The sequence below is a fragment of the Mercenaria mercenaria genome, chromosome 5, assembly GCF_021730395.1.
Source record: "Mercenaria mercenaria strain notata chromosome 5, MADL_Memer_1, whole genome shotgun sequence".
Taxonomy (NCBI): Eukaryota; Metazoa; Mollusca; class Bivalvia; order Venerida; family Veneridae; genus Mercenaria; species Mercenaria mercenaria.
In genome coordinates, this window is record NC_069365.1 from 63,920,773 (window position 1) to 63,937,041 (window position 16,269).

A 16,269-nucleotide genomic window follows, 5' to 3' on the forward strand; every position below is an offset into this window, starting at 1 on the left:
GTTTCAAAAAGATATGATCATAAACGTGGCTTTTAGAGTATTAACATGCTTTTCATGTGATTTGAGCCCGTGACCCAGATTCAAACTTGACCTAAAAATCATCAAGATAAACATTCTGATCAACTTTCTTGAAGATAGGGTAATAAATGTGGCCTCTAGAATGTTAAACAAGTGTTCCTTTGATTTGAGTGGGTGACCTAGTTTCTGACTTCACATGACCCAGTTTCAAACTAGGCCTAGGGTTACTCAATATAAACATTCTGACTGAGTTTTATGAAGATAGGATCATAAATGTGTCCTCTAGAGTGTGAACAAACTCTTCCTTTGGTTTGAGCGAGTGACCTTGTTTTTAAATTCACATGACCCAGATTTGAACTAGATCTTAGAAACATCCAGATTAACATTCTGACCATGTTTCGTGAAGATATGGTCAGAAATGTGGCCTCTACAATGTTAACAAAGTTTCCTTCGATTTGAGCGGGTGACCTAGTTTTTGATCCTACATGACCCAGTTTCAAAACCGGCCTAGAAATCATCAAGATAATAATTCTGACCAAGTTTCACGAAGATAGGGTCAGAAATGTGGCCTAAACAGTGTTACAGTGTTAACAAATTTTCCTTTGATTTGAATGGATGACCTAACTTTTGACCCCACATGATCCAGTTTTGAAACTGGCCTAGATATCATCAAGATAAACATTCTGACCAAGTTTCATGAAGATATGATCAGAAAAGTGGCCTCCACAGTGGTAACAAGCCTTTTCTTTGAACTGGCACAGTAACCTAGTTTTTGACCCCACATGACCCAGTTTTGAACTTGACCTAGAGATAATTAAAGTAAACATTCTGACTAAGTTTCACGAAGATAAATCATAAATGTGGCCTCTGGAGTGTTAACAAGCTTTTGACTTGATTTGATTGAATGACCATGTTTTTGACCCCATCTGATCCTGATTCTAAGTTGACCTAGAGGTCATCAATACAAACATTCTGATCAATTCTCATGAGTTTCAAACTTAAAATATGGTCTCTAAAGTGTTAAAAAGATTTTCCTTTGATCTGACCCCACATAACCCAGTTTCAAACTTGGCCTAGAGATCATCAAGATAAACATTCTGGCCAAGTTACATTAAGATATGGTCATAATTGTGGCCTCTACATTGTTAACAAGCGTTTCCTTTTATTCGACCGGGTGGCCTTATTTTTGTCCCCACATGACCCAGATTCAAACCTGACGTAGAGGTTACCAAGATACACATTCTGACTAAATCTCACGAGTTTCAAACGTAAACTGTGGACTCCAGAGAGTTATCAAACTTTTCCTTCGATCTGGCCTACTGACCTAGTTTTTGACCCCACATGACCCAGTTTCAAACTTGACCTAGACATCATCAAGACAAAGATTTTGACAAAGTTTCATAAAGATTATGGCCTCTAGAGTGTTAACAAGGCAAATGTTGACGGACGATGGACGACGCACGACGACCGACGACCGACAATGACCGGTCACAATAGCTACCTTGAGTTCGTGCTCAGGTGAGCTAAAAGTAGAATAAATAAAACAATTAGAAATATTTTCTTGTAGCACTCTTTCATATACTAGAGTATTTAAACAATCGCAGCAATTTAACATCCGTAAGCAGAAGTGACGTTTCAGTGACGCACAATAACAAAGTTGCACTTTAGTTTTATCGTTTTTAGCGTAACGTTATGTTTTACCGTAAAATAACGTATTTTGAATCGAAAAAATTACTATAAAGAACGGAGAGAAACTATCAAGGTACTTGACTTTTATCGTATTTTTACATAAACAATATATAATCAATGAATGAATCGCTAGTTATTATTAACAGCTCGAGAGGCATCTGGCATGGGAGGTGCCTGATGGGTTTTGTCGGCATGGGTAAAATCACCGGAAACGCCAGTCCGATGTGCAAGAATATTATTTTTTAGACTTAAATTCAGATATGAATTAATCATGTTTGGACTCTAGTTCAGAGGTGAATTTATCACGATATGTTGTAGGTATCTTAAAGATTTACGTTACACATAGGTCACACAAGAAATTGTGTGGATGCTTGTAATATCAAAAGGTACACCATCAGCAGCCTGATACCAAAATATCGTGTGACAGACATCAAAATCTACCTCTAATACCATTCTTTGTACTGATGCATGACGTACAGGACGTGATACTCATGCTCTGAAATGAAGCTGTTCTGCCACTTTTTTGCTCTGCACGATGTTTTCCGTTATGAATGTTATTGCTCTAGGTGCCAAAATAAAAGTCATTTCTAGTTCATTTACGCTCATGATCTTGCATATTTAACAGCACATTATCGACGTGAATATCTCAAAAAGAGTGAGTATATGAGAGCTGCTAAAGAACCTTGATGGCTGCAAGCATAATAAAACTGCATGAGTTCAGCTTAATATTTCATCAGAGAATCACCTTTGAAAGTTACAAGATACTTGTTTGTAATAAACCAAGTTTCCAAACATCTTAATGGTTACCGGTAAATTGCCTAAAACTATAAATTGTTTTAGCCGTTACATGGACAGGTAGAAAACACAAGATAAAGGGCGCTTCCCGCAGCGATCATCTGCCGTAGCGATACATTAATCACTGGCGTCGTTAATAAAACGTGGCCAAGAAATTCATATTTCGATTTTATATCCTAACACACCTTAAATCTCTGAAGAAAACTCATCAAATTGTTTCTCTTTAAGGGAAAACATGCTACCACACGGCCTCTTCGTCTAATGTTGTAGTGCGATGTAATGAATATACAGGCGTGGTTTGTTTATTTCGCCCTTGAAATCTTGAAAACTAGTGGGGTAGGCGTATTTTGTAAGTTACTGCTATTAGGCGAGAAAAATGCTGGCGCATTTCAAATTTGTTTACTTTTTGACATAACAGAGGACACATATTGCAATTGTAAGTGTGTTTATTATATACAAATTTTCAAACGATAACACCCAGTTGGTGGCCATATAATTTATAGTCACTCGGCTTTTGGTCTTACATGTTTATCTTTGTTTGTTAAAAAGTTATTGAATGTACAGTGCCAATTTATAGTGACGAAAAAATCGTAGCCGTGCATGAAAATGTAATTCCTGTACAAACTAACACTTTACGGGATGTTTATTGATTTGGACATATATACTGTAATTGAAGATTTTTATGTGCTACTTCCAAAACTTCCCATTGCAAAAATATTTTGGTACAAGCAACATTTTGTTGTTTGATGTTGTATACACGACATTTTTGTTGTGTGATTGTTCTACCAGGAATATATATATAATTACATGTAGCATCATAATTGAAACACAGTTTTCCTAAATATATATACAATTATCAACATAAAAAATATCAGTTTATGAAGGTTTTCAAATGGTACAGCTCTTTAATTTCATTCTAATTATGTCGCAAATAGTATTCATTGTTTGTGCATTAATAAAAATTAATCTTCATACTGGTATAATCAAACATATACTTTCTTCGGGTTTAACTCGCGTTTTTCTGTGCGGGACCCACATAAGTCTTGTGGTCCTACCTAGGAACAACTAGAGCTATCACTAAAGGTGATGAATGTACCCCCGCATGCACTGACACAGTACATTGCAATTTGACACACACAAGATTGCATAATTATGTGGACTGTATGTATATAGACTGTATGTATACAGTATAGTATATAGTATAGTAACAAAAAACAAAGTCCCATAACTATGCAGAATATTTATCTAAAAGAATGTAACATGCAGCATGCACAACTAGGGTTGGTACTGATCACTTGTGTGAAGTTTCATTAAATTGTGTGTAAGGGTTTGGTAGATTAGGCACGCACAAGACTGCATATGCAGACTGTAGGTTCATAGTATGTTAACAAGAAACAAAGTCCCATAACTCTGCAACTTTTGTCGCTGAAAGAACCTAACATGCCCCATGCACAACTACTGTTGTTACTGATCACTTGTGTGAAGTTTCATTAAATTGTGTCAAGGGGATGAGGAGATATGCTGCACACAAGATTGTGTCTATGTATATAGTATAGTAACAAAAAAAACAAAGTCCCATAACTCTGCAAATTGTTTTTCTGAAAGAACCTAACATGCCCCATGCACAACTACTCTTGTTACTGATCACTTGTGTGAAGTTTCATTAAATTGTGTCAAGGGGATGAGGAGAGATGGTGCGCACAAGATTGTGTCTATGTATATAGTATAGTAACCAAAAAACAAAGTCCCATAACTCTGCAATTTTTTTTTCTAAAAGAACCTAACATGGCCTATGCACAACTGCTGTTGGTACTGGTCACTTGTGTGAAGTTTCATTAAATTGTGTCAAGGGGATGAGGAGAGATTGTGCGCACAAGATTGTGTCTATGTATATAGTAACCAAAAAAACAAAGTCCCATAACTCTGCAAATTTTTTTTTCTAAAAGAACCTAACATGCCCCATGCACAACTACTGTTGGTACTGATCACTTGTGTGAAGTTTCATTAAATTCTGTCAAGGGGATAAGGAGAGATAGTGCGCACAAGATTGCGTCTACGGACAGACGACCAGACGGACAGACAGACAGACAGACAGACAGACAGACAGACAGACAGACAACCTGAAACCAGTATACCCCCCCCCCTTACAACTTTGTTGTCGGGGGGTACAATTATTTGCCTGTAAATGACACTAATGCGTTCAATCATTTTAGATCTAACTATGCAGCCAACACGCAACATTGCATTCTTCTTCTTCCTTCTTCTTCTTCTTATGACTATTATTGCTATTACATTTGTATATTATTTTTATTATTAGATTAGTAAATTTACTCAGCACCCTTTCATTATGAGCACGTTTACATACAAAGGCAGCCATTCCGGGTTAGAATTTCATCCTTTTTCAGTACAGACACAGAGCGAACTGACTAGAGCGACAGAGCGGGAGAAAGTCCCAGTAATAGAAAGAGAGAAATCCTTTAGAAACAGGCATTTTTGGCTTACTGAACTTAGCTCTTTTTGAATCATTTATGTGCTTAATGTATAGCATCGATAACACGTAGCACTATTTCCTTGGAAGAACCAATACAGACTTTATACTTAGGTGGTCTACTCTAAAGATAAGAGCATCTCATAAATTTCAAGTGCTTAACTGGTATTTGAACCCTGGACCTCTGGATTGAAAGTCAAGCGTGTCACAAACATACCAACGTTTCTTTGCATTTATTTCACCAACATTTTCATTACTAGACCGGATAATAACATAATTAACGGACCTTTGCGGTAGATTATCAAAACGTAAGTTTCAAAATTACAAATCAGTTTCATTGATCTTTTTTTTAAATTCTCAATCCCATAAATATGTTGGTTTTTTTTCAATGAAATATATTTCCTTCCTTATTTAGAAGTATTTTGTTTGAGTAACTAAAAGAAATTGAATGAGAGTCCATTGTAGAATGTACGATTTTGAAATTTCAAAAGAGATGCTGCATTGTACCTTAGACCTCAAAGTAATCTGCAATTTTATTTAGGTGCTTTCTATCATTTGTACTAAACTGACTCGTGCATATCATGAATATGACTTTTGGCCCTTAATTGTGACCTTGACGTTGAAGCCAGCCATCCAAAACCTGCACCATACACAGTGGCTCGATGTCGTGAAAATTTGTGTCAAGTTTCTTCGAAATCCTTCAAGGGGTTCAAAAGTTACACAGAGGATACGAAATTGCTAATTGACGGACGGACAGTCGGACACCGGAGTCATAACATAATACGTTTCTTCGGACGTATTAAACTGTGACCTTGGTGAGCCATCGAATCCACGTATACTTAGTCATTGTGTTACGTTTGAAAAGCGTAGCTTTTACATTCTTTTATTAAAGATCACGGAAAAGAAAAAAAAATATCAGGAATTTATTCAGGTCCCTTTTACCTTGACCTTTGAGCCACTGGCCCCAAAATCAACAGGGATCTTACACTAATAGTACTCAGTCATTAAATAAAGATGGAATGCCGTAGCTGTCATACTTCAATAAGTAGAGTCCGAAAACCATTTTAGTCTCCAGGTCAGTATGTCCTTGACCATTAATCGACTGAACACACAAACATACATTGTCCTTTCAAAGTGGTGCTTAGACGAAATGTAAAATTTAAAAGCTACATCAATTACACTTTGTTACTTATAGTCCGGAAACAGAAAATGTTGAAGAACGGACAGATGGACGGATAATACCATTCCATAATACGTCTCGTTTTTTTAAAACTGGCGTATAAAAATCAAACCAATTATTTTAAGGTATTTATAACTTATATATAGTCTGTATATTTAGAGACTTACGCCCTATACAAAATAACTTAATATAGGGAGATAACCTTAAATATAAGTGTGGTAAAAGTTATGGCCCTTGCACGCTGCACTTCCTCTTAATGTCCTCTATCATTGTATACTATCTGCGTAAATTCCCTACAGCAGTTGTAGTGTAATGTTCTGGACAGTAAAACTTAATAAAGGGGCATAACTAAAAAAGTAGGTAGAGTAATGGTTCGTGCGCGTCGCACATTTTCACTTGAAACTGACCATAAGGGCCAGTATTACGTGAAACTTATCATTAGTGCCAGTTTGGTTTCATATTCATTCATGAACTCGATCCGACACGAATATGGACAGATATCAAATAAAGGAAGATAATTAAACAAATAAGGAGGATAGAATTATGTCAAGTTGCTGAACTGCCCTTAAAGACAGCATGCTCGACTTTTCGCAGTGCTTGACTCTGAATTAGAGCTTTGCCAGTAAAAACTTTATAAAACATTAACCGAAAAAAATCTAAATTAAAAAAGGGCACAACTATGTCAAAATTCAAATCAGAGTAATGGGGATTGTTTCTCCTTGGATAGACTTTGATAGTAAGTAACTATTTTAAGTTTCATGTCAAAAGCTTTGATTGTGACAGAGATATTTCACTTTAAATACTGCAAGGCATTAAGAAAGGAAATATAAATAGCATCAATAGTACTGACATGCGTGTTTTATACGCCTTGGAGAATGAAAAGTGTAATTATCTTTCACTGAATGCAATTTTGTAATTACTTAAATTGCAGTTAACACTTATGAAGGTAACAAAGTTAACCCTTTGAAGCATTAGACTCTACCCAGCTGAGTGACATGACGTGACATGGTGTAAAACGACACGGCTAAATTGGCTCGGACAAAATTTGATTATTTTTCCAGTTCCGGAGATTATTTGGATATTTTAAATAACTTAAATCATGAGATATTAGTTATACGTTGGTAGTGGACTACAGAAATAGAAAAACAATCAGAAAATGTGGAGTTCAATAGGCGTTTTGTGCATGCCAATTCGCGACCACAAGGAAACCATCATGGCGGCGGTGACGTGGACACTGGATTCAGCCCATATGATTGGAAAACTAAACAAAGTTCTAAAAGGCAGAGGCGTTCTACCGATGGGTCATATAATTATCAGGAAACATGTAAGTTCAATTCATTCTCAACCGAAGACTTCAAATCTCTGTCCACGGATGATAAACTTGTCACATTGTTCGAGATGTTAGCATGTACAAATAACCTAAGTGCGCGTGTTGCCAGCATGGAAGGGAATGTTCAAACCCTAGCTTCAGCCCATGACCAGTTAAATGCGCGTGTGAAAACACTAGAATATAAGAGCATCGATGCTGAAGCTCGAAGCCGAAGGAACAATTTAGTTTTCCGTGGTATCGATGAAATTTACTTGTCGGAAGATTGTATTTCTGTTGTAAAAACATTCCTCCAAGATGAACTAGATATTGACCCTGACAGTATTTGTATACAGCGCGCCCACCGACTTGGAACAGTTAAAACGGACAAAATACGACCAATTATAGTCTGTTTCAGAGACCACCAAGATGTTGAGAAGATTTTGTCATGCGCTTTTAAACTGAAAGGTAAATCGAACTTTGGCATAAATCGAGATTATCCCAACAAGATTATGGAGGCAAGGTCGCGCATCTGGCCTAAATACAAAGCGGAAAGATCGAAAAACCCTCCAAAAACTGTCCATATCGGCTATCCAGCGAAACTTATTGTGCAGAAAAAGGTAGTTCAAGATGAATTTCCACAATGGCGCACCGTTATGCAAGGATCGAGACAAGTTTATCGAACGACAGTAAGCTCTTCATATTCAGAAGCGGCGCATAATCACCAGACCCAATCGCACGTGCAGCGTCCGTTGACTCGCAACCACGTGACCACGAGTAATGCGTTCAGTGTTTTGGCGGAAACGCAAGCAAACGACAGTTCTGAAAGTGACACGGAGAGCGATATGTTGGCCGAATCTCCGGCTGATCACGTTGATGCCTACAGCCAGTCGATGCGTGAACTCGAATCCCGGAAGGGAGCAAATCAATTTGTATCAACGGCTTCACTGCGTGTCACACCGACACGCGGTTCCGCTCCTACTACCACAGACAGTATAGGAGTTGACCTTTCTACAACCAACAACACTTAGAGTGCTGGGGGAGATGCCCTGAACATTTCATTCGAAAATAACACTCAAAAAACTGTTAAACCCAATACAAATGCCCAGAACAGTGCTTATGTGAATAAAAACCAGAAAAACTTCAAAACTGACAAACTTAAAGTAGGATCTCTGAACGTTTGTGGCCTGAAAAGGCGATCGAACTACACTGAATTTAACGATTTAGTTAACCAATATGATATTTTCTTAGTTATTGAAACTAAACTTGATATATATGACCATATTTGTATAGATGGTTACTCATTTGTGAACATTCCAAGAAAACAAAAGGTTCCGAGGAAGTCAGGTGGACTTGGTGCATTCATTAAGAATGATATATATCCGTTTATAGAAATTTTGAATACTCAATGCGACTATTTATTTTGGTTAAAACTTAGCTCTAAATACACAGGTTTGAAAGATGATTTGGTAATTGGTACAGTTTATGTACCACCTATACAGTCACGTTTTTTATAAAAACGACGAATTTGAATTTTTTGAAAATGAAATATCTGATATGTGTAACAAGTTTGAATATCACGGTATATATTTTTGGCGACTATAACGCCCAAATCGCAGAATTGCCAGAGTTTACTGTAAGCGATGATTTTTTGAATGATCTTTTTGGTCTCGATAGTGACGCAGTTCAATTTTTAGACCAAAAAGCTCGGATGGAATTTTATGGTATACCTCTTCATAGAAAATCTCAGGATAAGAAAAAGGATAATCACGGAAATAAATTGATCGATATTTGCAAAAAAAATAACCTTGTTGCACTTAATGGTAGATGTGGCCGGGACAGTATTGGAAAAATGACCTTTAGAAATGTATCGGTCATTGATTATGTTTTATCTACGCTGATAGGTTATACATTATTATATGATTTCAGTATTGTTGATTTAGATCCTCTGTACTCGGATGGACATGCATTACTAGATTGCGTATTGAATATAAAAAGTAATACTGAAAACAAAAATGACCAACGTATATATAATACGCCCAAATGGGACAGTAGGCTAGATAATGATTTTGTTGTTAATATATCAGATACATGTATTAATGAAATATTGTCTCAAATCACAAATACCGAACAGGATACGTCACAAAATAAACTAGATAATATAACTGAACAGTTAAATAAAACACTTATAAATAGTGCAAATAAAACATTTAAATCAAATACTCAAGGTCATAAACCGATAAAAGAAAATGGTAAACCATGGTACGGCGTAGAGTGCAAAAAAGGCTAGAAAAATTATAATAAATGTCGTAAAAAATATAATAAATATTCTTCTGGAGAAAATAGGTTAATATTAAACAATGCAAGTAGAAAATATAAAAAAACTAATGAATAAATATATGAATATCTTTAATAAAAGTAAAGAAACAAAACTTAGAGAAATGCAAAGTAAAAGTCCTAAAGACTACTGGAAATATTTAAATAAAATTAAAGTTAAGAAAACTATGGAAATGCCAACATTAGATTCTATGCATGATTATTTTAAAGAAGCGAGTAATAATCACACTCACGATAATAATGAAGATGATATTATTAATAATATAGATTTAACGCAAGATAATATTTTAAATTCATGTATAACCAGTGAAGAAATTAAAAAATGCATTAAAACATTAAAAAATGGTAAAGCTGCAGGCATTGATGGTATTTTAAACGAATACATTAAATCATCGGAACTTACAATCTCAATCTACCAATTGACCTAGTGTTTAAGCTGTTTGATCATACCGTCCTGCCAATTCTAATGTACTCAGCTGAAATATGGGGATATGAAAGCACAGCAATAATTGAAAAAGTTCACTGTGAATTTTTAAGGAAAATTTTTAATTTAAAAAAGAGTACCCCATTATACATGTTATATGGTGAAACTGGAAGGTATCCTCTTGATATAATAGTAAAAAGTAGGATGATTGGATTTTGGAATAGACTTGTAACTGGAAGCCAAAATAAACTTTGCATTTAAATTGTATCAATATATGAGAAGCAAACAAAATTTTGAATCTTAATGGATAGTTAAAATTAAAGAAATATTAAATGAAGTAGGCAGATATGATATATGGCTTCAACAGGAAAATATACAAAGCAAAACTATTAAAAACGCAGTAAAGCAAATTTTAATTGATCAAAATTCACAAAACTGGCATTCCTCTCTTGATAATTCAAGTAAGGGAAGAAATTACTCATTATTCAAAGATTCCATTAAACTTGAAAACTATCTCCTTCAACTTAATAAACAAGAATACTTAAGTCTCTTAAAGTTCAGGACTGGTAATCACTATTTCCCGGTAGAAACTGGTAGATGGATTGGTCAAGAAATACATGAACGTAAATGTTTAGTATGTGGTTCAAACGACATAGGAGATGAACTCCATTACTTGTTGAAATGCTCTTTTTTTGATAATGAACGAAAAAAGTATATCAAACGATACTATAATTACAATCGACCAAATATTCTGAAATACAAAGAACTATTGACAAGTACATCTCTTATGCAACTAAAGAAAACTTGCAAATTTATAACACTTCTGTTACAAATAATTAAGTAATTCAAAGATTTAAATTATCACATAGGTAGCTGAATTAACAGAGTCAGTTATACCTATATCTCTTAAATGAATTAGGTGAGCAATCCAGGGTCATTATGACCTTCTTGTAAAATGTTGCTACTATATAACACTATTTGTATTATTTAATTCCCTGTGTATATACATGTCAGCTTAGTAGAATGCAGTCTGTGCATTTATTCACTTTTTGAGAAGATATAGAGCTTACTTAGATATTGATATATAACATCATGTACAACATGTATTAGTGTAAACTCTAATTCCCGCCACCCGATTATTATTCTAATTTATAATACTCATACCTTATTTTGATTAGTATTCCATATTACTTTATAGCTTAAATGTATCCATCCAATAGTGTCACTGTATAACGAACGTTATTCCAGATTCGTTTTTTGTTTACAAATATAATATTTCATTCATAATATAGCACGTGTTTCATAATTCACACGCTTTCAAGTCCTGTTACTACACAGACGGTCACGTGACCCAAGATGTTGTGCTTATCCTAGCGTAAAAGGATATGTTTACAAACATTCGATCCGCCCACGCAATTATAAGTTGTCCATACCTATAATCCGTTTCAAAAATGTTTGTTAGTACCAGTTAAACCTTAGGGCATTTACCCCCTCTCCCTCCTCCAAAAATAAATGAAGTAAAATCTCGTTTATTTATTTAAATAATAATTCAAAAAAAATAAATAAAAATTTAAAAAAAATTTCTTCTTTATACTATGTCACGTGTAAAAGCATGCTTTGTTTAATTGTATTATGCAGTGTACACTCTTGTGTTACTGTAATATGTAACTAGAGTTAATAAAGTGATGTTCTGTTCTGTTCTGTTCTGTAATTTTTATTTTTTTTTACTTGTAACATTCAAATTAGTCACACGGAAGTTAAACGTTGTCATGTTGGTACATGGAATTTGTAATAACCTATCTGAAATATGCAATTTAGCAATTTTCATACACTAGGGTAAGAAAATAGGATTTGCGTATATGAACACTCAAATGGTTTAGTTGAAAAATTCAATTTAGCCACATGTAAGTTAGAAGTTGTCATCTAGGTGCATTGAATTTGCGTGGTTTGCACACTGGCCTTCCAATCCTGAGGTCGGGGGTTCGATCACCGGCAGCTACTCGGGAATTTCCAGAAACGCTTTTCAGTGTTTCCCACCCAACTAGAGGTGTACTGGTCATGAACCCAGGCAATCCTTGCGTGTATCAGTGCTATACACTGGGCACGTTAAAGAACCAGGCTGTCTATTCGCAACGAGCTAGGCTTAGTTAGCCGGACAAGCCTGTATCTGATTTCTGATCTCTCTGTCGTGGGGGCTTTGTCTTACTCTACCCCTCTGGTCAGATCGCTCTGTGTCTGTACTAGTAGAGGATGAATTATGCGTCCTGTGTGGCTGCATTTGAACTATGTAAAGCGCCTTTGAACGTGAAATTGATCATGAAAAGAGCGCTATATAAATCTGGTATAATAATAATTTACTAATTTGAAATATATAATGTAGAAGTTTGTATTGTAGCGGATAATACCCTCCATACAACCAGCCATAAGAACATTGGACCGAAACTGTTTACGCTTAAAATGTTTAGAAAAAAAGTTTTTGATAGGGACAAAGTTATGTAATAAAGGATGCGTTCATACACTTATATATTCAGCTGTTTTAATAAGTACTTAGAAATAAACACTTGGCATTTGTTGTTTCGCATTTCTAAATTAACAATTAGCATTTATCGTTTGACAATAACCGTTTGGCTGTCAATATTAGACATTCAGCATTCGGCAAATAGCATTTTACATTAACTTTTTGTCATTTAGCATTTGGCAATTAGCATGGTGCACCAGCCTTCCATAAAATACTTAATATTAAATGCTACATTCCGAATACTATACGTCATATACTTAATGCTAGATGTCAAATAGCTAATGCTTATTAGCTAATGTTAAATGCTAATCATCAAATTCTTTAATTTTATGAGTAAGTGATCTGAAAGTCCTAAACTAATATTTGTGACTTTGAATTATTTGAAAACATAGAATGTTTTATCGGTTTGACTTGAAGCAGTAACATTTTCTACCGGTCATGGGAACATGGAACCAAAATTGTTTACCCTAAAATGCTTAGAAAATATTTTTAAAAGAGACAAAGTTATGTTTTCGAGGCCAACGACTATTTAAAGATGCCCTTATCTACTGATATATTCGACAGTTTATTTGAATAAGCACTTACCTATTTCGCATTTACTAATTTAGTATTTATCATTTGACAATTACCGTTTGACAGTCAGTATTTGACATTAAGCATCTGGCAAGTAGCATTTTATATTAACTATTTGGCATCCAGCATTTGGCAATTATCTTGGCGCACCGGCCTTCCGTATTTATGAATCAACAACCAAATATGTAGTGCGCTTTAAGATATCGACACTGGAGTCTGTTGAAATTATTTAATAATTTCAAGTTTAAGAAGTGTTTTAGAAAAGTTTCGTACTCTGTGGGTAGTCCGATTTTTAAGAAACAAATCAAGGAAGCATTATTGCCACTTGGTGTTGGTTAAGGTTTTTGTTTAGATCAATGTTTCTTAGATAAAAAATAAAATGATTATAGTATGTTAACTTTACGGTGGTATGTTTAGGACATGCATTTTTTTTAAGATTAAGTTATCTCGTGCGCACTACATTTTATCTCGAGCGCACGACATCTTATCTTGAGCGATCAACATCTTATCTCGTGCGCACGACATCTTATCTCGAGCGATCCACATCTTATCTCGTGCGCACGCCATCTTATCTCGAGCGATCAACGTCTTACCTCGTGCGCACGACATCCTATCTCGAGCGCACAACTTCTTATCAATATATCTTTAGGCCCTTTTTGTGAATTCAGATCATCAGTAAAAACATACGACTGCCACCGTTTTTGCTTTTGTTTCGATTATACTTATAACCGTTTCACGTATTTGCAGGGTTATAAGTTAAATACGCAAACTGATAAAAAAAGGCAGCAAAAATTCAGTGATGACGCAAAGAAATAAATTTAAGTCCTTGACAAAAAAAAAAGAGAAAAGATTTAGTATGTAGCTCATATATTAAAGAATTTCCTTGTTTTCCATTAATTCATGCATGCAATTTTATAACTTTTCTGTCCCAATTTTTGGACGAACTGCAATTTGTTGCTATTTTAACATGCAGAAAGCATCATTGATTATGTTCATTTAATTTTGAAGATAGGATGGCCAATTATGTGCACTGCTCTCCAAAATGATGTGATAAACTTGTACAGTAATTTGTGGGAAGTTTAAATAACGTCGGAAAAGGCGGGACCATAATTATCAATTTGTCCGTATGTTTTACTGATGACATAAATACACACAAAGGGCCTTAATATATATATAGATAAGATGTCGTGCGCTCGAGATAAGATGTCGATCGCTCGAGATAAGATGTCGTGCGCACGAGATAAGATGTTGATCGCTCGAGATGAGATGTCGTGCGCAAGAGATAAGATGTTGATCGCTCGAGATAAGAATTCATGCGCACAAGGTAAGATGTTGATCGCTCAAGATAAGTTGCCGTGCGCACAATAATTGCATGTCCTAAACATAAACATACCACCGTATATGGCAAGCCAATTGTCCAATAATTACGTGAACCCCAGTTCACGGTCGAAAATCTAGGACTAACGATCGATAAACTAGGTTTTACGAACGTAAAACTAGGTTTTTCAAATACTAACCTATATTTTCGAATGAAAACATCAGATACCGGGCGTAAACCATAGTTTACGCTCGTGAACCCAGGTTTACGTTCGATAAACTAGGTTTCTCGATTGAACTATGAATTTCGGTCGTTATCTTATGTTTACGACCGTAAACTTGGGTTTACGAACGTGAACCTACGTTTACGAGCGTGAACTATGGTTTACGACGTTATCCTATGTTTTCGCTCGAAAAAATTGGTTAGCATTTGAAAAACCTGGTTTTACGTTTGAAAAACCTGGTTTACCGAACGTAAACGTAAGTTCAAGCTCGTAAACCCAAGTTCACGTTCGTAAACATAGGTTCACGTTCGAAAATATAGGTTCAGATCCGTAAACTATGGTTCACGGTCGTAAACATAGGTTCACGTCAGTAAACATAGGTTCATGGCCCTAAACCCACGTTCACGCCCGAAATTCATTGTTGATTCTATAATCCTAATATATCGACCGTAAACCATGGTTTACGTTTGATAAACTAGGTTTCTCGATTGAACTATGAGTTTCGGTCGTTATCCTATGTTTACGATCGTTATCCTATGTTTACGCTCGTAAACCCCAGTTCACGCTCGTAAACCATAGTTTACGAACGTGAACCTATGTTTACGACCGTGAACTGGGGTTTACAATCGTGAACCTACATTAACGAGCGTGAACAATGGTTCACGGCGTTATCCTATGTTTTCGCTCGAAAATGTAGGTTAGTATTCGAAAAACCTAGTTTTACGTTCGAAAAACCTAGTTGTTCGATCGTTAATCCTAGTTTTTCGATCGTGAACTAGGGTTCACGTAATTATTGGACAATTGGTTTGCCATATAGTTACAAATCGATAAGCACGGTTTTACGAAGGTAAACTGTAGTTCACGGCCGTAAACCTAGGTTCACGCTCGTAAATATATGTTCACGACCGTAAACATAGGTTTACGGCCGAAATTGATAGTTGATTTCATAATCCTAGTATATCAATCGTAAACCATGGTTTACGTTCGATAAACTATGTTTCTCGATTGAACTATGAATTTCGGTCGTTATCCTAACTTGGGTTTATGAACGTGAACCTACGTTTACGAGCGTGAACTATGGTTTACGACGTTATCCTATGTTTTCGCTTGAAAAAATAGGTTAGTATTTGAAAAACCTAGTTTTACGTTTGAGAAACCTGGTTTTTCGAACGTAAACCTAACTTCGTGCTCGTAAACCCAAGTTCACGTTCGTAAACATAGGTACGCGATCGAAAATACAGGTTCAGGTCTGTAAACTATGATTCACGGTCGTAAACATAGGTTCATGGCCGTAAACCCATGTTTATGCCCGAAATTCATTGTTGATTCTATAATCCTGATATATCGACCATAAACCATGGTTTACATTTAATAAACTAGGTTTCTCGATTGAACTAGAG

The 16,269-nt window shown here is 35.5% G+C and overlaps 2 protein-coding genes across 3 annotated transcripts in view; one reads left to right on the plus strand and one right to left on the minus strand.

Moving 5' to 3' along the window:
* The window catches only part of LOC128557348 (nuclear pore complex protein DDB_G0274915-like), a 37,727-nt gene extending 32,848 nt beyond the window's left edge, over positions 1–4,879 (minus strand). Inside the window, exon 1 of the mRNA XM_053544647.1 lies at positions 4,834–4,879. Coding sequence (XP_053400622.1) covers positions 4,834–4,879 — 46 coding nt within the window. The remainder of the gene's footprint in view (positions 1–4,833) is intronic.
* Positions 1–16,269, plus strand: part of LOC123557416 (leucine-rich repeat-containing G-protein coupled receptor 5A-like) — a 216,238-nt gene that overhangs the window by 170,079 nt on the left and 29,890 nt on the right. The gene's annotated exons all lie outside the window — the stretch shown is intronic.